Raw genomic sequence first — 23,391 nt, forward strand, 5'->3', positions numbered from 1 at the left:
TCTACATAATGCTGTCTTTCTGGGTTTTTAGTTAATATTGTGTCTCTTTCACATCCCAGAAATAAAACTACCATAAAACAGCCTTCGTTAAGAGGTGAGCAGATTCACCTCATATTTTCAGTCTGGGATCTTCTTCCTGTCCCTTACAGAAAGATGTGGACCAGGCGGTGGTTGTTGCCGTGACTTTTRCTGCAGTTTTTGAGCCAGAAACTGAAGATGGCAGCAGTATTTACAGGTTGGGTGTGGCTCTTCCATTGGTGCAGGTGAGAAGTCATGAACGGTGGTAATTAACTTTAAAACAATTTAAGTTTAATTGTTTCAGTCTCCATTACACTAGCCTACTGACCCATTTAAGTGTGAAATATGGATTTAAGGAAAAAAGTCCCCAACAATTTTATGCTCTTTCTGTCTTTGCTAGATGTTGCAGTGATTGTTTTGTGTTTTTTAATGAAAACATATAAATTCTCTTCTAAAATACTACACAAAAAGTTTGGAGTGACAAAGTGAAAACATCTTCTTTCTTGTTAAAAATGTTTACCTCCCATCTATCACAGCCTTAACTTTTCTTGCTCACCTTTGTAGGAGTATTTTCTATCACTCTTTTCTGCACTTTTAGGTTCTGTCAGGTTGGATTGTCAAGTGTCTGTTATTATTTGAGACAAATAGGAGAAATCTCAAAAACATAAAAAATACACTACTGAACACTACGTTTTACAGAACTCACATTTATCAGAAACGTATTGGTGAACCGCCAGGACTTTTTGGAAGACATTCTGTGGACTGACGAGACAGGAAGTGGACCCACAGAAAGTGGACCACCTTGTGTGTTCTGTTACATCTGACCTGAAATTAAAACRGCATTTCAGAAACGGAACATCATGCATGGTGACTGCAGTGAGAGGGTTTGGGGCTGCTTGCTTCTTCAAGCATCAGTTTGTGTTTGTTTTTAAAAAGAAAACCGACTGGTTTCCTTGACAGGAAGAAGATTGTAGTCGGGCTTTGGTGGGAGTTGACGATATATAGCTTTCCTCAGGTTCTGCAGAGAGTGAATGAGCGTCTGCTGGAGAAAAATCCAGCTGATCATCAGCTGTTTGATGTCATCTTGATCACTACGGAAAGCTGGCAGCAGCAGCAGAATTCCAGCATCATTAACAGCACCAGACATCACGGTAGTCTCACCTCAGCCTTACTCTTTCTACATCTCCACTGCAACACTCTGTTGACTTCTCTTTCCAAAGCCTTGTTGTTGCTGTGTTGTAGGTCTAGAAGTCAGCAGGTTCTGCTTTTCAACAGAGGAGGACTACATTGAGAGTCTCATGCAAAATAATGTTCAGCTCTTCCTTACAACAGATGGAAACGAAGCATTGCAAGCAACACAGCAGGGTCAGTAAGTCTTTTCTTTTATGGCATCTTCTGTCAGTCATTTCTAGAAGCCATATTAAAAACACAGAGTRCACTACCAATAAGTGACGGACATTTCCGAACTGTAGCATTAACCATTAAAACTTCCATTTATCAGTGTAACCTGGAGRCTGGTCTATCATTTAGTTTTGGATTAACGTGCTGTTATTGTGCTTTTGATTGGTCCAGGTGTGCCCTCAGCACTGCTGGATACAAACTTGGTTTCCTGTCCATCAGAACAGCTCAGAGTTTTATTCTGTGAGAAAGCCATCATCCAACTCAACATGGGTTCAACAGAAGCAAGCAAAAAATCAGCTCAGGTACAAACATTAACAAGTGTCTTTTTCAGAGCCTTTCAGGAAGTTTCAAACTCACTCAACTTTTTCATATTTTCCTGCATCACTACCACAAGTGTGCGTGCGTGCGTTCGTGTGTGCGTATGTGTGTGTGTATGTGTGTATATGTGTATATATATATATATATATATAAAATATAAATTTGCCTGACAAACCTCTGAGGCCTTCACAGAACTTAGATTTTCTTTTATTTACCACTAAGGTTTTTTTTTTTTTGGTCAGTCTTATAAAACCCCAATTAAATGTGTTTTCATATTGTTTTTCACATTACAACCACAAGGGGGTGTGAGTAGACACTGTATGTTATCCTCAGTAGGTCTACCCAGATAACTGAGTTGAAAATTATTTATTTTTCTTCTTTTGTCTCTGCAGAACTTTTTAGCTCATTTAGGCCAGATGAGGCAGAAGTTTGGTGTGTTTGACAGCCCTCTTTGCTTCACTCTCATAACATCACATRGTGGCAAAGACAGCTGCTGCTGTGCCCTAAAATCACTTCGGTCCCTGGGCGTCAGCGTGGATGAAGCATACTGCCTGGGTGGGGCTCCGCATGCCCCCATCGTATCGCTGCTCCGACCTCACTTTCTGCTCAGCGATGGATTCAGTCTACTGGAGGGCTGATTGCCTCTTTACTTGGATGTCACAGAAACTTCAAGAACATTTTGTGAATATCACTTAACTCAACATTAGACAGTCAGTGAAATCTGGAAAGGTATATAAATGCAAAGGAGGCTTGACACAGCTGAACTGTGCTGCTTGATAAAACCTGAACTTCCACTCTGAATAAAGGATGGCTGTGATGCTACTCTKATTGGCTGTTTTTGATCAGGAGTATTGTTTTTCTTCAGGCAATAGTATCTCAGGCAGGAGGTGGAGAAGCTCAGTCTTTTCACATATCTGTGCTAATGCACAGATATGTGCATGTCGTGATACTATGTCGTGATAGTATGCTAATGCGTACTATCACGACATAGTGACAGTTTTAACAAATATTTAAAAATATGTAAAATAATAAAAGCTGGTCCTGAGTTCTTTAATAAATAGAACTCAGGACTATTTATTAGTCCTGAGTTCTAATAAATAGAACTCAGGACTAAGTTCTAAGTTATTTGTATTATTATCATACAAATAATCTGATTTGTATGAGATTATTTATTAATCTCATACAAATCAAAAGTTTACATATTGATTACAGTCTTTTAAAGCAAGAAGAGAAATCCCTATGTCATAGCGCTGAAAACATCTGATGGGTTAACTGAACATTTGGGTTGGCCTGTACGCTTTCTCGTTRGGCCATAATGACAATCGTTGCATTGAAAAAAAAAGGGGGGAAGACCATTCCAGCGGGGGAGTATGGGTGTGGCAGTATCATGATGTTGGTCTGTTTTGCTATAGGAACATCTGGTGAACTTCACACAATAGCATCATACAGAAAGAAGATTGTGTGGAAATATTAAAGCAATAAATAAAGACATCAGCCAGGAAGTTAAAGTTTGGGTTCATATTGGTCGTCCATATGGAATATGCATGSAGAGGTTACAAAGTGGCTTTAGGACAACAAAGTCAATGTTTTGATGTGACCATTTCAATGCCATGATGTCAATCCTGTAAAGAATTTGTGGGAAGATCTGAAATGGTGTGAGTGCGGTAGCCTATAAACCTGACTCAGTTCCAGCAGTTCTGTCTATAGAAATGAGTCATTATTKAATCAAGATATAGTGAGAAGCTTGAGGAAGAACACCTAAAAGGTCATACAGTTCAATGGCAATACTACCAAACAGTGAGCAAATATATGTAAACTTATGATTTTGAAGATACTGATAGATAAATAAATAGCATATTTCATCATTGTGGCAGTTAAATATTTTTGGAGATTTTGACTGACTTAAAAACAAGAGGAGTTTCAGAAAATTYAAATTCATGAATGGAAAGTTCTCTTGTGATATTCTCCTTTCGTCCCCTTTTTTCACACTATTTTGTTGGTCTTAATAGATTATCCTTTTCTATTTCTGCTCAGTTAAAATTGTACCGATTTGTTGTAAGGTGTGCTTTGTTATATTGTTTTGTACCAGATTTTCAATAGAGATTCCATTTTTAAAAATATTGTGAAGATGAAACTATACAACAAATGTTTGCTATGTTATCTGAAATATAAAAATTAAAGAGTTCAATATTTCTTAAATGAACATAAATCTTATCGAATTATTATATAGAAGTTCAATATTTGATCGTTGTCAAATCTTTGATAAATTATCACATTGACTCGTTTATTTGAAAAAAAAAATACACGAGATGTTTTTTAGGGTCGTTTCAGTCCACCATGCATACCRAWAGATGGCGGTAATGTGCACCTAGCGTTTTTTGGCAACCGACAAATAACCCTAAAAGAGGAAGAAGAATTCTCTCATACCGCTCTAGAGGCGGGGCTGAACGTGCGTGAGCCGGGAGATTCGACTCCTGACCCGAGTGTTTACTGTCCTATGAACCGCAAATAATTTASAAAGTAACAAAAATGGAATTCTCTAAACTTAGCCTTTGCTAACCATGTGGTTACATAGTGGGATTATCCGGAGGTGGACCAAGTGCTGTTAACTGTGAGTGTTTGTATGTCTCCAACCGTTTTGCTTCTGTTTACAGCTACGCAACAACAGTTCATGCTAGCTAATTACCTAAACCAACAAACAGCAGAAATGTTTTAACAGTTCTATTACACTAATAGTACAATGAGCTGTCGTCAATTCTGCCTGTGTTTAACGTTATCGAGTGCGCAACATTTAAGGCAATGTTCGATAAAGGACTTTTATCATAACAAATCTTAGGTAGTTTCATCAAAAGTGCTTAGGGATATCAGATAAAAACATACAGAAAGCATTTAACAATATGAATTAGATGAGGCTGTTTAAAATGCAATGCAATGTTTCAGTATATGCAACTGCTCTCTTTGCAGTTTGCAGGCCTCGGTATGACCGCGGTGTTTAGTTCAGAGCTTAGCCGCCAGCACAGCGACAGCAGCGTGGAGCTTTATGAAGAGTATTGGTCTTAGTGCAGTTTTGGTTACAGTATACATATTTTACAATGCATCACGTAAAAGACGCTTTTCTGGGGCGTGTTTCCGGATGGTTCAATTTATGGAACCTTTATTTTAACTAGGTGATCAACAAACATATTGGCGCTAAMCTGGCGGAACATAAAACTTGTTCAAAACGTCTGGTTCGTTTGTAAAAAAAAAAAAAAAAGGCAAAAAAAAACGGTCTTTTGTTTCGTTTAAAATGTAATCAGAGCCAGTCACCAGAGAAATGCTTTATTTGGACACAGACCATGGATCTACAATRTTGACCTGCTGAGAAAGAAAATACTAAGTTTGATCTGATGGTTTTAATGTAAGTAAATGAAGATTTATGTATATGAAAAGAATATTTAATTCATTAAGATTAAATTTACACACAGTRCCAATCATTGTTTGCTGTTAACTTGGTTGCAATCTGATGATGGGAGTTCTGTTTTTGTATTTTGATTCGGTTTGTTCACAAACACATCTCAGGAAATTTGAATCAAATATCCGCGATTGGTTATCACAGTACGAAAAGTATTCAGACCCTCTTAATTTTTTCCACTTTGTTTCATTTTATTGATGTACTAAAATCAATAAAARTTCATACATGAGTGTTCATCTCATGAATGAAAGTGAGAACATGTTCATTCTCAGTGATTCCCCAAAAAAGATTGGAATCATCTTAAAAAAAACTGAAATGTAGAAATTTTTGCAAATTTATTAAAAGAGAAAACAAATAATATCACATGGTCATGACTCATAAGTATTCAGACGCTTTGCTGTGACACTCATATTTAACTCATGCTGTACTTTTCTTCTGATCCTCCTTGAGATGGTTCTACTCCTTCACTTGGAGTCTGTGTTTAATTAAACTGATTGGACTTGGTTAGGAAAGGCACACAGCTGTTTATATAAGACCTCACAGTTCATGTCAGAGCAAATGAGGATCATGATATGGAAGGAACTGCCCAAGGAGCTCAGAGATACAATTGTGGCAAGAAACAGATCTGGCCAAGGTCACTAAAGAATTTCTGCAGCACTCAAGGTTCTTAAGAGCACAGTGGCCTCCATAATCCTTAAATGAAAGAAGTTTGGGACGAGCAGAACTCTTCTAGACTTGGCCCTCTAGCCAGACTGAACAATCAAGGGAGAAGAGCCCAAAGATCACTGCAGTAGGGAGATGGGAGAAAGTTCCACAAAATCAGCTATCACTTCAGCCCTCCAGCAGTTGGCAGAGTGGTCGGATGGAAGCCTCTCCTCAGTGCCAGACATCTGAAAGCCTTCAGAGAGTTCTCCAAAAAACACACGAAAGACTCCCAGACTGAGAAATGAGATTCTCTGGTATGATGAACTTTTTGGTGTTAATTCTAAGTGCTGTGTGTGGAGGAAACCAGGCACTGCTCATCACCTGCCCAATACAATCCCAATAGTGAAACGTGGTGGCAGCATCATGCTATGGGAKGCTTTTCAGCTGCAGGGACAGGACRACTGATTGCAACTGAAGGAAAGATGATTCGCCCAAGTACAGAGAGATCCTGAAGAAAACCTCTTTCCAGAGAGCTCAGGTCCTCGATTGGGCTGAAGGTTCACCTTCCAACAAGACATCAACCCGAAGCACACAGCCAGAATAACAAAGGAGTGGTTTCAGAACATCTCTGAGACCATTCCTGACTGGCCCAGTCAGASTCCTGACCTAAACCCAACGGAGCATCTCTGGAGAGACCTGAAACTGGCTCCACCAACGTTCACCATCCAACCTGATGGAACTGGAGAGGATCCCCAAATCTTCCACTCAATACTGAGCAAAGAATCTGAATACTTATGACTGTGATATTTCAGTCTTCTTTTTCAATAAATTTGTTATGCATGTAGCTTAAGTTTTCTATTCAACCTATTTGATTTGGAAATCTTGCACTCGTCATTGATTTACTTGGGTAATGAAAACATACGGACTAAATCTAGCCATTAAGTATGKKCTCAAATTCTTATACATTACTTTGTTACATAGTTTAGATAGAGATAAATGATCTGTCATCATTTCTGTTTTTCTACTCTAAGCAGATGGAGGCCATGGAGATAGACTCGCCTGTGGTCCCTCCAGTTGCTGGTGCTGCGGTTGCAGCTGTTGGTGAGCCTGAGGATGTCGAAGCCCCTCTAGTCATCTCAGATTCTGGAAGCAGCACTGAAGTAGATGAAGATGATGATGCTGGAGAACAGCAGGYGGTTCAGGTTCCTTTTAGGCTTCCTGCCACCTGGGCCTTCAGTCAGAGGGCCGTAGATGGAGTCCCAGCTGTGCCTTCAGTAACCCAGGGGGTACCGATGAGGAGGTCACTCAGGTGGGGACCTTTCCCACCGTTCTTCTCCCAGRTGTTGTGCTTCGTCCAAAGCATCATTGCGGGGTTGACCTTGTGTTTGTGCTCCAGACAGGGTCTCAGGGTCCATTACCCCAGCCAGACGGCAGCACCTTCCAGAGGATTCCCGGACTTCCTGCTCCGAGCACCAGCTGCCAGTACAACTCAGCCAGAGTCCGGCAGCACCACTGAGGCCAGTGAGTCCGAGTCTGAGGAGGAAACGGCAGAAAGCACAGCTGCTGGGGTGGAGGCCTCACTACATTTACCTTCTACTAATGCTGCCACCCAGCAGCCTCAACCAGAAGCAGTAGCAGCAGCGCCCAGTAAGACTGACAGAAATTCATCTTGATGGTGTTTGGTAGCATGTTGGTTGTTTTTGTTAAATTATATAGTATTATTTCTGATGATCAGTGTTTTAAATAACTTTTTATGACCTTGAAAGACTGTTTCTTCCTACTCGTCTAAGTCTTTGTAAAATATTGTAGGTCGTACTGAAGCTGTTTCAGCAGCAGCAAACGAGGCTGGGGGCTACGCTCAAATCCAAGACCATCAGGTACCATCAGGACCATCAGTAGTTTAGCCCTCCTGTTTACGTCTTAATATTTTGATTTAGTGATTTTTTTTTTTCTTTAAAAATTTGGAACATTAAGGAATGTAGGTATTAGTCGTCATTCACATACAGGAATCATGGTTTATTTAATCCTTATAAAATGAAACAATTTCGTTTCCCCTTTGTTCAATTTATAGAGCCTTTATTTCCCTCATATCCCTGCAGTGTGTTAGATATTGAATGTTCTCTAATGCAGAAACTTTCTGATCGTAATATAAAGGATAACAAACAGGCRAAATAATTTTATGGGTTTAATGTGAAATTGTAAAGTATGAATTAAGAAAATATTATATCCTTTAGGCATTTATCAATTCAGTATCTGTAATGATGTAACTAAAGAAAAGCACAGACATCACAAGGATTCTTGGCATTAGARGAAAAACTTAATCCTCCATATGAGAGGTTTTTTCTTTTTCACATGAAAAAACAAAAGAAAAGCACAGAATTTCTTGTAGAAGATTTATGTTGGTGTGCAATCACATTAGGCTTCTGTTATTCTATTACTGATGCTGTATAGTGAGAGATTAGGATATTTTACCTGTCTGTAAAATGTTAGTTAATTTTGGAGCACTTTTGTGTCCTCTGAAAAAGTACTAACAGAACAGTTGTGAACTCTAATGGACGTTAAGATTCACCAGAGTCTGAACAAMTGCCACCACTACGGAATACAACTRTAGCATCAGATGTTTCACAAAAAGTCTACTGCCCATAACCACACAACAATTTTGACCCGCCTACAGCATCGGACCTCCACTAACTGTAACCATCTGACCTCCAGCCGATCCCTGCAGCCCCGTCTTCATCCCAGCCAAGCCGCAGTGGCGACAGCGAAGGTGAAACGTGCTCCATCTGCTTTGAGGTGTGGACCACAGCAGGCGAACACCGGCTCTCCGCTCTGCGCTGCGGACACCTCTTTGGCAACACGTGCATCAAGCGCTGGCTCAAGGGTCAGGGCTCGGCGGCTAAATGTCCACAGGTGAGCAGAAACATATCAGTCCCACTATGACGAAAATGTATTCTTTATGCCCCCCGCCTCTCCCCCTTTATTTAATATGTTTTCTTGTTTTCAGTGCAACAAGAAAGCAAAGCATTCAGACATTGTGCTGCTGTACGCTCCAAAGCTAAGAGCCCTGGACAACTCTGAGCAGGAGAGCCTGAAGAGGTAGATATTAGCGCTGAAATGATTAATCATGATGAATCAATTATTGAAATAATCGTCAACTACTATAATCAACAACTAGTATTGATTGATTGTTAAACCGGCAATACAGACTCAAAAAAGGCTATTTGCTAGAAAAACAACATATTTAGAGCAGGAATTAAGCCAAAACTGTACAAAATATCAAAATACATTCTGTATTTAAGATAAACACATTTTTGTCTGTAAATGTTTTACCTAAAACTCCTCAAGTGGAAGTTTTAGCTTCAGTCGGATCAGAATCACTAAAGGAATGCTGGTATTGCATTTCAGGCAATACAACAAATGTTTATTTTCTTRCGTAAATGTATTTATTGATTTATGTGTTTCATCTTTTAATGTAATTCTAATATTATATAAAAATATTATGAAAAAGCTTTAGAATGTGACACTTTGCTTTGGTCAGGAAGACCAATTAATCGTCAGAATAATCGGTAGAATAACTGAATGCTAAAATAATCATTTGATTATTAGTAGATTTKAACCAAATTTGCTTCCATGGTAACAGAACATGTCAGACTAGAAACAAATTAAGGTCTTAGTCGCCTTATTCAAAAGTATTTCAGTCCTACAGTCAGGAAGACGAGTCGTCTCTGAGCTCTTTCTGGTCGTTCTGAAGTCACAAATGGAGTCCAGATAGACCAGATATCCCACAGTTAGGATTTATTTCAGGTTGCTCCAAATACTGTTTTTTTTTTAAAGCAATAACAGTGGACAAACTTAGCGTAGCAGTCAGTTTCTTGATTATTTTGGTGTTGCTTTAGAAATATTTGCAAGGAATTTTCCATATTTTTTCATTTATTAAACTACTTCCAAAATCTATGTATAGAAGACAACAGATGAGARAATCAAGAACTAAAGAGAGAACAACAAATTGGACACAAAAWATTTTTATTCTTCAAATAATTAATTGACTCCATTTTCGTTTCTTGCCATATTAATTACTTCACATCAAGGAAAGCTGAGGCAGTGTAAAAGTTAAGTCATGTAAACCAAATGCTTTTGATTTTTTTTTTTGCATAGGATTTACAATAAACTTACAAATATGCATCTATGAGAGGCCCCATCAGCCAAAACTTACAAACCCTCTCACATGTACTATCAAACCCTTACACATATAGCACATGTAAGAGAGTTTGTAAGTTTTGGCCCATGGGGCCTCTCATAGATTTGTCTCCCTCCATGTTGTGCTATGTTTCTATAAAGCTATGGTGTGTGTTTGTATTCAGGACTTTGGAGCAGGAGCATTCTCTGAGGAGAAAAGCAGAACTGGAGTCAGCAGAATACAAACTCAAGCTTCAGGTTGTCACCAGCAAATTTGGACAGGCACAGCAAGAGCTGCAGGTAGTACTGCCATTAGCTGTTAATCACTTCAGTCAGTTATTGTGCAGTTAATTGAAAATGCATCAACATGTATCTTTTAATCAATCAGAAAAAAATGTAGATTAAAACCTTTCTTTGTAGATGGACCAGAGCAAGCCAGCAGCATAAAATGTACAAGACCTAATCCACAAATGCATAAACAAGAGACATCACATGGTGTTTTTACACATCAGGCYGTTATAGGAGCCCAGTGAGCTGATGACTCTGTTCTTTAACATAGTCTTGAATTGCCTCAAAGTTATAAGAGATGATCATTTTATTATTCCCGGTGATGAGAACAGAGAGTTTCRCTGCCTTTTGGCCCAGTTCATTTCTGACTCAATTATCCATCAGGKGAAGAGTGATGAAAGGAATCAGGTGTTCGAAAGGTTAGTACCGTATTTTCTGGACTATAAGGCACACCAGATTATAAGGCGCACTCAATTATGGCGTCCATTTCTGTATTTAACCCATACATATGGCGCACCGGATTATAAGACGCATGCTAAAACATACGGTCAACAAAAAAAAAAAAGGTAACGGAAACAAAACAGTAAGTTTAGTTGAACTTTATTCGACTATGTAACAATACACTCATATTACTTTTTATTCTTCTTCCACAAATTCATGAAAGTCCTCCTCTTCTATGTCTGAATTGAACAGCTGGGCAATTTCGCCATCAAACATGCCAGGTTCCCTCTCATCATTGTCGGAGTCAGTCTCGTTGCCAGGTGGCTGTTCAGCAATGATGCGGCTTTCGCGAAAGCTCGGACAACAGTTAAGGCAGAAACATTAGCCCAGGCATCCACAATCCATTCACACATGGTGGCGTAACTCGCCCGGCGCTGCCTCCCCGTCTTGGTAAACGTGTGTTCGCAGTCTGTTATCCATCGTTCCCACGCCACTCGCAAGTTCTTTTTGAACGCCTGTTTACACCAATGTCCAGCGGTTGGAGTTCTTTTGTTAATCCTCCCGGAATGAYGGCAAACTCATAATTAGTTTGCTTCACTTCCTTTTTCACAGTAGCAGTGAGATAKCCGCGCATGGAGTCGCAGATGAACAGGGACGATGATGCGTGTAAAAACCTATCTGGTTTTTACCGGAGTCGTATGCTGCAGAACTCGGACAACAATTCTCTGATTGGTTTATTGCTGCTGGCGTACGTACTTTACGTATTATGTAATGTCCTCTGATTGGTTTATCGCTGCCAGCGTATGTACTGTACACTTTACGTCTCTGTGTCAGGGACAGATTTTGGAATTCAGTGCACACATAAGGCGTACCGGATTATGAGGCGCACTGCTGATTTTTGAGAAAATGTAAGGCTTTTAGGTGTGCCTTATAGTCTGGAAAATACGGTAAAAGGAATCAATCGATACAGAATCAGTGATGGATTACAAATTTTTGTTTCAATGAGTTTTTCTTGCAGCAAGGAGAGACCTTCAAAAGTACTTTATTAATCCCAAAGGGAAATTAAATGTTACAACTCATATTCATTCAAAATTCTTCAGTTATAGTAGATGGTGGTGACAGGTTGCAGTCTGTATTACAGAAAACAAGTTAAAAGTTCATAGGTCAGAGCATTCTCTGATTCTGCTTTACACACACCTGTTTGTGTAAAGAGGCATCCATGTGGTTTTGCAGCGTTGCGAAGAAAAAGAAAAACAGACTAGAAGATGACAATTCTCAACTCATACACAGGAAATGAACTTATGAATGCTGCAAATGTTGAGCAAAGTAAACTTTCCCAGTCAAACCTCATCCTGCTCAGCTAGACTATCTGGAAACATAAGACAAAACAAACAATAAATGAGCAAATAACAAATTAAAAACAGAGTAACCAATAAAAGTGAAATRATCAATATGATGAGTAAAAATACAAAATGTATGAGTAGATAAGTACCAACAAGGAGCCTTTTAACAGGGTATGAGAAACTCATGTTTCTAAAAGAGAAACCCAATTTAGGTTTTAGCTTAGAAACCAGTTTGTCAAACTTTTTCAATTCTWTAAATAAGCAGTAGCCCAGTTTTTAAGCTGCGTGTCTGGTAAAAACCTAACCTTGATCAGGTTTTGAACTATGTACTCAACTCTGCCTCATCTGCATGTTTTTGTAGGAGCTGAAGACCTTGATGGCCCAAACTGGAAGAAGTTCGGCTCCACCCTCTTCCTCCTCCTTTAGCTCCTCCTCCATGTTCAGCCTGTCTCAGAGGGCAGATGGCTCAAGGGCAGCTCAGTACARCTTCTCTAAGGCRGTGCTGGTGTCTCAGACAGGCGGCTGCAGAGTTCTGTCCTACTGTGAACCTCTGTGCTGCATGCTGGCCTCACAGCCCTCCCCTCACTCTACTCTAGTGCCTGGTAAGCTGGAGTTTTATTTCCATCTTGTATCAGGAGTWAATTTTACAGAACTTTTTACTGCGTCTGCTTCTTTTAGCGTTTTATTTCTCTAGGGTCTTTGTCATCCTAAACAGATTAATTTGATTATTTTTTWWAAATCTGCTGCAGTTSCTGTATGAAGCCAATAATTGTGACAGCTCTCAGACATTTATCATGATGCCACCTGTCAATCATTCCAAATGACCAATCAATTTGTCCTTACCTGGAGGAAATGAATCTGTTTACCTTTATGAATGCGCTGCAGTCAGAGAGATTTGTTGGAAAATAATCTGAAGAAATGGTGAAACGTTGTCGGTRGGAAATGTAAAAGATGGATAAAGGCCTRTGGTCRACATCATGAACACTACAGCGATCGACGGTGTAACTAAAACATTTTCATCTGTATGAAGGCGTTAGTCATCATTACATCGTATGATTAATGGTTAAATTAAAGATGAATGTGTCAAACTGAGTCTAAAACAATAACTATGTGCTGTGGCCACAAATGGGCACAGTTTATTAGTAAAGCAGTAACCTTCCAGGCATGTGATACAAATATTCATAAACAACCTGACAGACATGATGAAAACAGTTCACATATGTGCTATTAGTAATTTCTCACTTGCTTTTGCAAGTTCAAAATGTGCACAACACAACTGTGACTCATAGATAAAGACAGAAAACACGACTGGTCAATTATTTTGGAAGATTAAAAAAATATAATGATAAACTAGATTACAAATATCCTTCAGCAATGCTGATTTTGAGCAACAGGGCAACCTAATAATTCCATCGCATATGTGGTACAGCACATTATATTTGCTGCATGTTCCACAAAGATGCAGTTGGACTGCAAAAACACACACAAAAAATTCTCACCATGATTAAACTTTGATATTTTACCATGTTATTTCACAAAGAAAAAATAATTTCAACAGCCACCAAAGAGCAGAAAACCACCACATAACCAAAGGAATGTTGAAGATGAAACAAATACAATGAGTCTTCACCTTACAACCGTGTTTGTCAGACGTTTGGTCTACACTTTTATGGGTTTCAAGTTAATCGTCGGGGTTGTATGTCTTATTTTTTGTTTTAAGTTTGTCCCCGGAGTCGACATTCAAAGCATTAGACTAGGGCTGAGGAATGACATGGAAGTGAAGGTATTTTTCTGGTGTATCTGTTCAGGTTGTGGGGTGAAGAAGGTGAGCTTGGTGAACATGAAGGCCAGTCAGTACGTTCCTATCCACAGCAAACAGATAAGAGGTTTGTCGTTCAGCAGAGAGAACAACAGCCTGCTGCTATCTGCTGCACTGGACAACACCGTTAAACTGACCAGGTAAGAACAAGGAGGGCGGTCTCTACGGTGCTGTGCAAGTAAGCAGTGGTGACCTCTCTAGCAGATTTATCGGGATTAACAAATGATTGACTGTGGCCTAAAAGGGATTTTGATTAAAGATGCTATACAAAACACTGAAGCTGAATTGGATGATTTCAGAATGTGTTGTTAATCTACTGAAACGAAAAAGTATCCTAGAGGAAGAGAGGTGACTGAAATCTGGTATTTCCATGGTTACATCAGGGTGTTTTGTTTTGATCTGTGAAGAGTTAAACGGATGATGTCAAATTCAGCTTTCCAGATGAGAAAACATGACACAGATTTAAAACTGACAGTCCAAAATCACAATTGCATGCAATCACCTTTTTGGACTTGTTCAGCAGAACACTATGTGGTAGAACAAGCACTCTATTATCCAAGTATACTTGGATTTAAAGATGGTGTCTCAGACAGGCGGCTGCAGAGTTCTGTAAATTTTTAAATCATTCACTATAGTGAATAATTCTGGGGCTTTAGCTGAAACATAAGGCACAAAGTGTTGGGGAATCCAGACAGAGCTGAAACTCTGCAGTACTTGTTTTGCAGCTTGCTTACCAACACGGTGGTTCAGACCTATAAGGCGGATAAACCTGTGTGGAGCTGCTGCTGGTCTTTGGACAACAGCAACTACATCTACGCTGGTCTGAGCAACGGCTCCGTGCTAGTTTACGACACCAGGGACACCAGCACGCACATTCATGAGCTGGAACCTCTTCGCTCCAGGTAAAAACTCACTAAAAACACTTGACAAGCATTACAACTCTTTCTGCAGTGAAACCATMATTTTTGATGGTTCAGTAGAAATTGGCATCTGCACATTAGGACACAACTGACTGTCTCGTATTCAGTCTAACATCTGGGATCTCTGGTGTTTTAGGTGCCCAGTGGCGTCGTTGTGCTACATCCCTCGTGTGGCGTCCAGCTCTTTCCCCTGTGGTGGGCTGATTGCTGGCTCACTTGAGGGTGCTTGTTTCTGGGAGCAGGAGAATGAGACCACCTACAGACCCCACATTCTGCCTCTAGAGAGTGGCGGCTGCACAGACATCCAGGTGGAGACTGAGAGCAGACACTGTCTGGTCACATACCGGCCTGGTAAGACCCGCATTCACACTGTCATAATTGGACAGTAGCAGTAGCAACTGTGGACAGCTTGGATTGTGTTGTTAACGCTGAACCAATCCAACATACTGAGCATCCATGCAGTSAAATCAGCAAGGAATAGTTCCTGTTTACCAGTAAGAATTCTGTAGCAGAACCTGGTTCTTCAGTGTTGGTGGCCGTCTTCCAGGACCGATAAGACAGAACAGACATGAAAAGAAAACAGAGACACTGATTCAGGAGATCTCTCTCTCTCTCTCTCTCTCTCTCTCTCTCTCTCTCTCTCTCTTTCTTTTTCATCCTCTGAGCTCGGGTCCTCTACCAGAGGCCTGGGAGCTTGAGGGTTCTGCGCAGCATCTTGGCTGTGCCTAGAACTTCACATTTCTGGACTGAGATGTCTGATGTTGTTCCTGGGATCTGTTTTAGCCACTGCTCCAGTTTGGGGGTGACTGCCCCGAGGGCCCCGATGACCACAGGCACCACTGTGGTCTTCATCTTCCAGGTCTTTTCCAGTTCCTCCCTGAGGCCCTGGTATTTCTCCAGTTTCTCGTGCTCCTTTTTCCTGATGTTGTAGTCACTTGGTATTGCTACATCCACCATAACGGCTTTCCTCTGTTTATCCACCACCACAATGTCCGGTTGGTTTGCCATTACTATTTTGTCTGTCTGGATCTGGAAGTCCCACAGGATCTTAGCTCGGTCATTCTCCACCACCTTCGGGGGTGTTCCCCACTTTGATCTCACAGCTTCCAGTCCATATTTTACACAGATGTTCCTGTACACTATGCCTGCCGTTATGTCGTTCCATGTACGCTTTCCCTGCCAGCATCTTGCACCCTGCTGTTATGTGCTGGACTGTCTCRGGGTCCTCCTTGCACAACCTACACCTTGGGTCTTGYCTGGTGTGGTAGATCTGAGCCTCTATTGCTCTGGTGTTTAGGGCCTGTTCCTGTGCAGCCWGGATGAGAGCCTCTGTGCTGTTCTTGAGTCCAGCTTTTTCCAGATGAAGTGATAGCTGACTGGATAGCTGAATTGGAAAGTCATCAGTCTTTCACCCGGGAGACCCAGGTCCGAATCCAGGCTGGGGCAAAAGATAAAAGATACAACAGTGAAATTGAGCTATCCAGTGTGGGTCCTTAGGCAAGATCCTTTGAGCTATATAGCCTACCTCATACCATGAGAGACATTGATAAGTACGACATGCCTGCTCAGACGTCGCCCGGCCAAACAAGGTCTGCGTCAGATGCTGGGGAACCAGAGCACCTTGATGAAAAATGGGCTATTGGAACAAGACGGAAATGGGCGAGAGGTGAAAACTTGGATCTGTTGGAATACTACTACTCAAGTAACCTTAATCAGAGAGGCTATTTTATATTTTACATATTTGCTAAAACTCATGTTGTGACTGTATGGTGTGAGACAGGTAAACCGTGAATAAATCAAGTTTCTCTGCTTTTTCCCAGTGCCAACTAGAAACATACAATCAGAACCAGGAGGTGGGTCTTAGCGCTGTCAATCAAGCTTATATACTCGCTACTCCCTCACTCCCTGCCTCTCTGTTACACTACAGTTTCTTCTTGATAGCCAAGTCTGTTGTGAATTTTCAGGCTAGTTAGCATGACTGCAGATGAACAGTTTTTGTTGAAGGGTAAGATGTTTCTCCACCATTACATCATTAGCACATTGAGCTGCGTGTACACAGTGTGACTGGCAGCGCTAAAACCCTTCTCCTGGCTCTGATTGGTTGTTTGTCACAGGAAGCGGTGCAGTTCTTCAGAYGTCAGCAGTAGAACAGGGAGAAGGTTTAGGAGCTCAATTGTTTCACAAATTATCTGTCTCACATCATACTTTCACGAGTTAGTGACTGTTATGTGTTTAAAAAACTTTTTTTTTTTCCTTAAAAGATACATCCTGCAGCTTAGAAGAAAAGTAAAAAGTTATTGGCAGCAGTTGTAGCTCCTTTGGAGGCTTCATCTAGGAGAGAAACACAGCTAAGCTGATGAGTTCTGAGGCAGATTTGGAATTTTTAGCTCATGCAATAAAACCTCACTCATTCTCTACGACTAGATAAGAGATGGGGTTAAAGAGGGTCACTTAATGTTGACGGCATGCATTGTTACCCTGAAAGTAAAACAGTTTTAGGTCTTTGTTGTATTCCCTTGTATCCCCTCACTTCAACTACAGTCGGCTCACTACAGAGCTGCATGTATGCTCCTGCTCCAAACTGGTTGTGTTGCTTTGGGCCTGACGGTTATGTTTCTGAACCTTGGGGCTGTTTATGTCAGTAAATGTTGTCCACGCTGCAGGACGCTCCCATCAGACTCTACGATGCGTCCTGATGGCGCTGACTCGTGCGCCTCAGCTAGACTCCAGTCAGCTGCCCAGCTGCTCCTGCTCCCCTGTGCAGACATTCAGCGCTGGCTCATCCTGCAAACTGCTGACCAAGAACACCATCTTCAGGCATCCAGAGGGTCGTGGGATGTTGGTATGTGCTGGGGACGAGGCCTCCAACTCCACCATGGTAGGTCCTGTGTACRCTTAATTTTTGTTTTTTCTATACCAGGCTATTTTAAGAAATGTATATATTTCAGTTCAACATTTGTGGATTAATGACCTCAACTTGATTATAAATGAGTTGCACTACCAAGCAACTAAATTTTGATCCATCTCATCTTCCTAATGCACTGTTTGCTCTGCACCTCCCCAGGTGTGGGATGCAGGAAGTGGCTCTCTGCTTCAGAAGCTTCCAGCTGACCTACCAGTGTTGGACATCAGCCCCTTTTCTGTGAATGGAGAGAACTTTCTGGCCTCTCTCACAGAGAAGATGGTGAAACTTTACAAATGGGAGTAAAGGAGRACATCTTGACTTTGTTCCAGTTGCAGTCAGACCACAASGAAAGTGACTAGATTGAAATGTTGGACATTATATGCTGCTAAATATTTTCTCTAACAGATTACTGGCTGAGTCAAGTCAGAACATCTTCCCTGTTCCTTTTTTTTTCAGGTAAAACTGAAAATTTATGTTGGTGTGATAAGATTGTTTAAAAACCAGGTTGTGTGAAAGTGATGCACATTACCTCAACTGAGTCTCCTCCAGAGTTCTGTTTTAGCTCCTCAGCTACAGATACGCTTGTGGGTCATGCTCTTCTGTTCTGGGTCTGATGAAAGGAAAAACTTTGAGAAAATATTTGTCCTGCTGTTCTCGAAATTATGCAGATCACTGACAAACCCATTAGATGCATTACTGCTAAGCAACTACCATCAAAATCAGAAACATGTCCATTACAGATGAAAACAACTTCCTCAACATCTTTCTTTCAGTTGATCTAGTCTGACATATAAGGCTGCTGTGTTTACGACACCCACTGTTGGATTAGAAATATATTTTTATCTGCAGTTGCTTAATTATACTGATTATAAATTATGAATTCAGTTGACTTAAATTGAAAATGGGCACCAGAATTGGTAAAGGTTAACAATACCTGTACAGGTTTTTTAACCTGATATTAAACCATGTCAGTTTATGTTCAGAACCTCAGAGAACATTTCTAAAGCCAGATATCTTGATGTTCACTCCAACATTTAAACAGAACCGAGACATAAAGACCTGGGGCTGGAGGTGTTAGCTCATAGTGCCACTTCAGCATTCAAACCGGAAGAGGAAGAAAATCAAAGTCGAATGTCAACATAGAGATAAAATCCGTTTTTCCAAGAAATTGTGATCATTATCAATTCATTTCTAACTGGTTAAACTGAGTTGTTGCAAAGGTCTGTTTKTACACACATTCATCACACAGAAACKTCAAGTGCCAAAGGAATACCAGTCTTATCAATCAAACTTCTATTTTTAAGGAAAGTTATATGTATATTTCTTACCAGCTGTTTGTGTACAACTTCGGAGTTAATAAAAAACATTTTTTTWATTTTTTTTTTATTTTATTATTCTGTCGTTCAGAATTGTCTGAGTTTGTGTTTTGTGAAGTCTTACAGGCTCTTTGACAGCATTGCTGTCTAGACATATTTTTTTCTTAACACATTTAAAATTCAGGACTTACCCAGTGAGTTAGTCATGAGTTGTTTTTCTTATTTTTATCATAATACATTAAATATGTTAAGTCCCTTCTCCCTCCAAGCATGTAGTCCTAGAAGCCAGCTGTYATCTGTAGACTATTCCTAGGTTGGGACTATCTACATTAGGAAACAAATTGTCCTAAAATTGAATGTATATCTTTGTATTATTTTACTAACTCACAAGAAATGTAATTTTAAGGACAAATTTCAGATTTATACAAAAATAAATGATGGAATTAATCATACAGAAAGATTTAACCAGAGGTGCAAAAAGWGGATAGCAGCATACGCTATGTGACTTCACACTATGTTTTCTAATACTTTAGGTCCATCAAACACAGCTCTAGATATCTGCTGATCTTGATGAGTCTGAAGTCGTTCAGTGAACTTGCAGCTTATCACACTTGGAGCTCTTTTATTGGTTAAAGTAGATTAGAGTGTCATATTCCTCAATGAGTTTACATTAACCGTCATTTAGATATGTTATCACATCATGGTGTATAAGCCGCTACTGGATAACTCGGTCAGTACAGTTTATCAGGTCCACGGCCTGTTGTTCCTAGGAAATGTTTGATAAGCCCCAACTTTACAAACATTTTCTCTTCTTTTATACCATTACCATTTCAATGTAACGTGTTGGGGGTGGGGGTATTATTATTTTACTGGAAATCAATTTTTTTTTTACCTGTGTTTGCAGGAAAGTTTAAAACAGGCCGTTGTATATCTTATTATGGATAAAGCCATGTTGGAGGAAATTGCCACTGCTGGCACATTGATCAACTAAATTTGGTGTGTGTCATGTTCTCACTTCACCTCAGACATTTTATATATTAAATTGAGACACACAATATACATTTTGAGCTAAAATAAAATCAGGAAAATTTCAATATTTTTTCCTCAATCATATCAGAATATGGAACTCRATTCATTATATATAAAGTGAAATATTTCTATAATTTTGATTGTCATGGCTTTAGGAATAATGAAACCCCAGAATTGAATGTCTTGTAAAATTGAAATATTACATAAAGAGCAAACAAAATTAATATAAAATTATGTTCATGTMTATGCATATGGTTGGGCTCCTTGTACATGAATGATTGCATCAAGTTTTTTTTTGTCTGTTTACAGCAAAAGTCTTGATATGAGTAATAGACTAAAAATATATATTAACAGTTCTCAATGGATTTGCCAAAAACATTACATTTGCAATCTAATTTATCACTGAACATTTGACAGAAGTATGGTTCATAAAACTAGAGCCACTTTTTACTTCCTCTGAAATGACCAAATTAGAATCGAATAAAACACTCCAGTGAAAATAGAAGTCAAAAAACATTACATGCATAAAGATCACCTGTGATTTAACTTGTTAATTTTCCAATGTGAGAAAACTTTCTGGAGAGGGGAATAAAAAAATCACTGCAGTTTTGTATGAGAAATCTTTGATGTCTTAAATCAGTCAAAACTAGGTCACTGACTTTAGATCTGATAAACATTATCCATGCAGACTAACGTTTTGTTTTATCTGGAAGAAGACATTTATTAAAGTCTCTTAGTAAAGCTGCAGAAAACAGTCGTTCAAATTTTAAAATTGTGATTAGAATATTACTTTACTGTATTTATGTCCACCGGCGAGATACCAGCTAATATTAGCTGCAGTGCTTGGTGTAATACGGGGTTCAGCCCCGCCATAAAGGCTGAGATATAGTTCCAGTCCAAACGTCCAGCAGGACTCCATACAGTAGTCTGCTGCATGGCAGTTCTCAGATGTCCAGGAATCAGGATCAGCGGACACTTTAGTGCCGTCAGTGCCCAGGTGGTAGAAATCGTCCTGTCCTTTTTCGCTTCTTTATCAACTATCATTGGCTGGTGATGAAGGAGGGACGTCATCTGATCGGCAGGACAGGTCTGAGCTGAGGTCAGAGGTCAGACGCACCGCAGCGAGGCTCAGACAGAGGAAACGGAAAGAAGCAAATAAGAGTCAATATGGGTTTGTTCGTCTTTCTGGTTTTTTTTTTTTTCATTTTACACAAAACATTTTCCATATAACTTTTCTTTCTTTTCATCTTATTATTTTTTAGTGCTTATTATCCAACATTTTAAGAAGTCATAAATCATTTCCTTAAACACATATAAACATGAAACATGTTAAAAGCTGTAGTCTCTTTTATCCTGTCCAATATTAACCTTTAAAATGTAGAATGCAAGTTTATGTTAACTTCATCTGAGTCACGTCTCACCAGAGAACAATGGATTTCTCTAGATTTGTTGATCTCAGTGCTGCAGACTGTGAAGTCAGCGGGCAGTCCTCCTCTCAAGGCCTAAGAGAGACATGAGGCTGGATAATGTCCTGGTCAGTACCTTACTTTGACCGCTGACCCCTCCAAATAGACAGCCAAGGATCATTTCACCAAGTTGATGTTATACTCTGATTACAACACAATACATTACACATAGTTCTCTGAGGAGAATTTTATTATTTAGTTTTATTTTCCAGCTTCTCCTCCTTCAGGAAAGTCATGATTCCACTTTTAGCATACAAAGAAGTTGTTACCATGTTTTTATTTCAGTGAGACCTCTTTACTGATTTTTCTTTGAAAATGTAGGAATGCTCAAAAAGAAAAACAAAACAAACACCAGTATTTCTTAAAACATATTATTTCTCACTTGTAAGGTTTAAACTTAATTTTTAGTAACATTAAAAATAATTTTGCATGAACTGATTTTGTACAGGAATTCAATTTCTTTTATGGTTTTACTTAATGTGTCCCAAACTGCATGCACATGTCTCTACCATTTCATCAATTTGGTCTCCAAGACAAACGTCTTTTTGGGGTGTGGTAGAGTCTGATCATGCTGAGGATTTCTCCTATTTGTGGTCTCCTCGCTCCACCACCCCTCTTGTCGCCCCGTGCAGCATTCTTTGAAGGGCAGTTTCTTGCCCAGTGACCAATATTGCCACAAATCCAGCAGTCATTTAAATGGCGTGGATTTTGAGGGGTGTTATTTTGGGGTTGTCGAATATTGTGACCTCCTCTGCYTCTGCTTCTTCCGCGGCCTTTCGTCCGGTCGTTGGAAAAGGCAGCGGTTTCTAAACCTCCAAATTCATCCAGGTGAAAAACATCTGATCCTTTCACAGCCTTCCTGACCTCTTCTAATGTACAGGGTCTAAAAACATATACGTTTTGTGCACCTTCCTCTAGTGATGGTTACAGTTGTGCTGCTAGGACTGCAGCGGCTGATACTGAGGCAGACGGAGCTGCTGCAGCGGCGGGGGGAAAGGTGGCTGCAGGAGCTCGCACTCCCTGCACCGCTACAGCATTCCGTGTGCTTGGAATGACTTTATTATCTTCCGTCTCTACAAATAAATTTTTTGCCTCTACGAATTTTTTGTCTTTAACCTTTTTAATTTGTTCTTTCCGGTCTGTGGCTGCTTTTAACCATAATTTAGTACACCTTAGCTCATCCTCCTTTTTAGCCTTTTTTATTCCTGTTTTTCTTTCTACACTACTCTCCAAAATTCCCACAATTGTTTGTCATTGATCAATTTTTAGCTTTCCATCTATTTTATATTTCTTCCTCCATTTTGACATGTATGTTCATGCTACCAGGAAATCTGGACAGCATGTATTTTTCATCCCCGTTGGGGCCCTCAACGAGTGAGGATTTACAAGACTGTGTTTCCCATTATTTAAAACACTTACAATTTTAGCTTTGGAATTTTTGTATTGTGTGCTCTCTCAGAGAGTGCCGTAGGTCAGCGCTCAGTGCCTTCTGAAGAACAGGCTTCTACTTGGAGCCTAGCTTCCAAGCGGTTCTTCACTTTGGATTCTAATTCCGAAGACAGAGTTTTACTCTCACAGAGAGTAGCACCATTCACACATACACACACACGCACACACACGCACACACACATCAATAAAGCAGCAGTAGCAAAACAGTAAAGTCAGCACAGTAATGACAAAACAGAAAATTCAAACTTCCTATCCGCACGAGAATTTACCCTTATGGGGTCTCCTCAATCAGAGAGGGGTTCTAGCAACACCTCTTCTTTCCTGAGAACTTTACAGATTTTTAGTCAAAACGCTGTTTAACAAGGATTCTTAAACCTCAGAGCTTTAGTTAAAACGCTGTTTAATA

The 23,391-nt window shown here is 39.9% G+C and overlaps 2 protein-coding genes across 4 annotated transcripts in view; both read left to right on the forward strand.

Moving 5' to 3' along the window:
• The window catches only part of LOC103465655 (cytosolic 5'-nucleotidase 1A), a 4,809-nt gene extending 2,246 nt beyond the window's left edge, over window positions 1-2,563 (forward strand). Inside the window, exons 2-6 of one of the 2 annotated variants that reach the window (XM_008410675.2) lie at window positions 150-263; window positions 1,034-1,169; window positions 1,261-1,383; window positions 1,591-1,721; window positions 2,130-2,563. In XM_008410675.2, coding sequence (XP_008408897.1) covers window positions 150-263; window positions 1,034-1,169; window positions 1,261-1,383; window positions 1,591-1,721; window positions 2,130-2,375 — 750 coding nt within the window. In that variant the 3' untranslated portion in view covers window positions 2,376-2,563. Of the gene's footprint in view, window positions 1-149; window positions 264-978; window positions 1,170-1,260; window positions 1,384-1,590; window positions 1,722-2,129 lie in introns of those variants that run through there. The other variant, XM_017305092.1, reaches the window with a different exon arrangement.
• Window positions 2,564-4,151: 1,588 nt separating this feature from the next.
• Window positions 4,152-19,098, forward strand: rfwd3 (ring finger and WD repeat domain 3). Of its 2 annotated transcripts, none has more exons than XM_017305507.1 (13): window positions 4,152-4,348; window positions 6,865-7,142; window positions 7,230-7,480; window positions 7,643-7,710; window positions 8,546-8,743; window positions 8,838-8,929; window positions 10,195-10,309; window positions 12,443-12,683; window positions 13,890-14,040; window positions 14,626-14,802; window positions 14,957-15,171; window positions 17,484-17,698; window positions 17,885-19,098. In XM_017305507.1, the coding sequence occupies exons 2-13, from the start codon at window positions 6,868-6,870 to the stop codon at window positions 18,026-18,028; spliced, it is 2,142 nt and encodes a 713-aa protein (XP_017160996.1). In that variant the 5' UTR covers window positions 4,152-4,348; window positions 6,865-6,867; the 3' UTR covers window positions 18,029-19,098. The 2 variants fall into 2 exon arrangements, with proteins under 2 accessions (XP_017160996.1, XP_008408896.1); XM_008410674.2 differs by having other exon boundaries at window positions 6,868-7,142.
• The last annotated feature ends 4,293 nt before the right edge of the window (window positions 19,099-23,391 follow it).

Source organism: Poecilia reticulata, linkage group LG6 (genome assembly GCF_000633615.1).
Source record: "Poecilia reticulata strain Guanapo linkage group LG6, Guppy_female_1.0+MT, whole genome shotgun sequence".
NCBI lineage: Eukaryota > Metazoa > Chordata > Actinopteri > Cyprinodontiformes > Poeciliidae > Poecilia > Poecilia reticulata.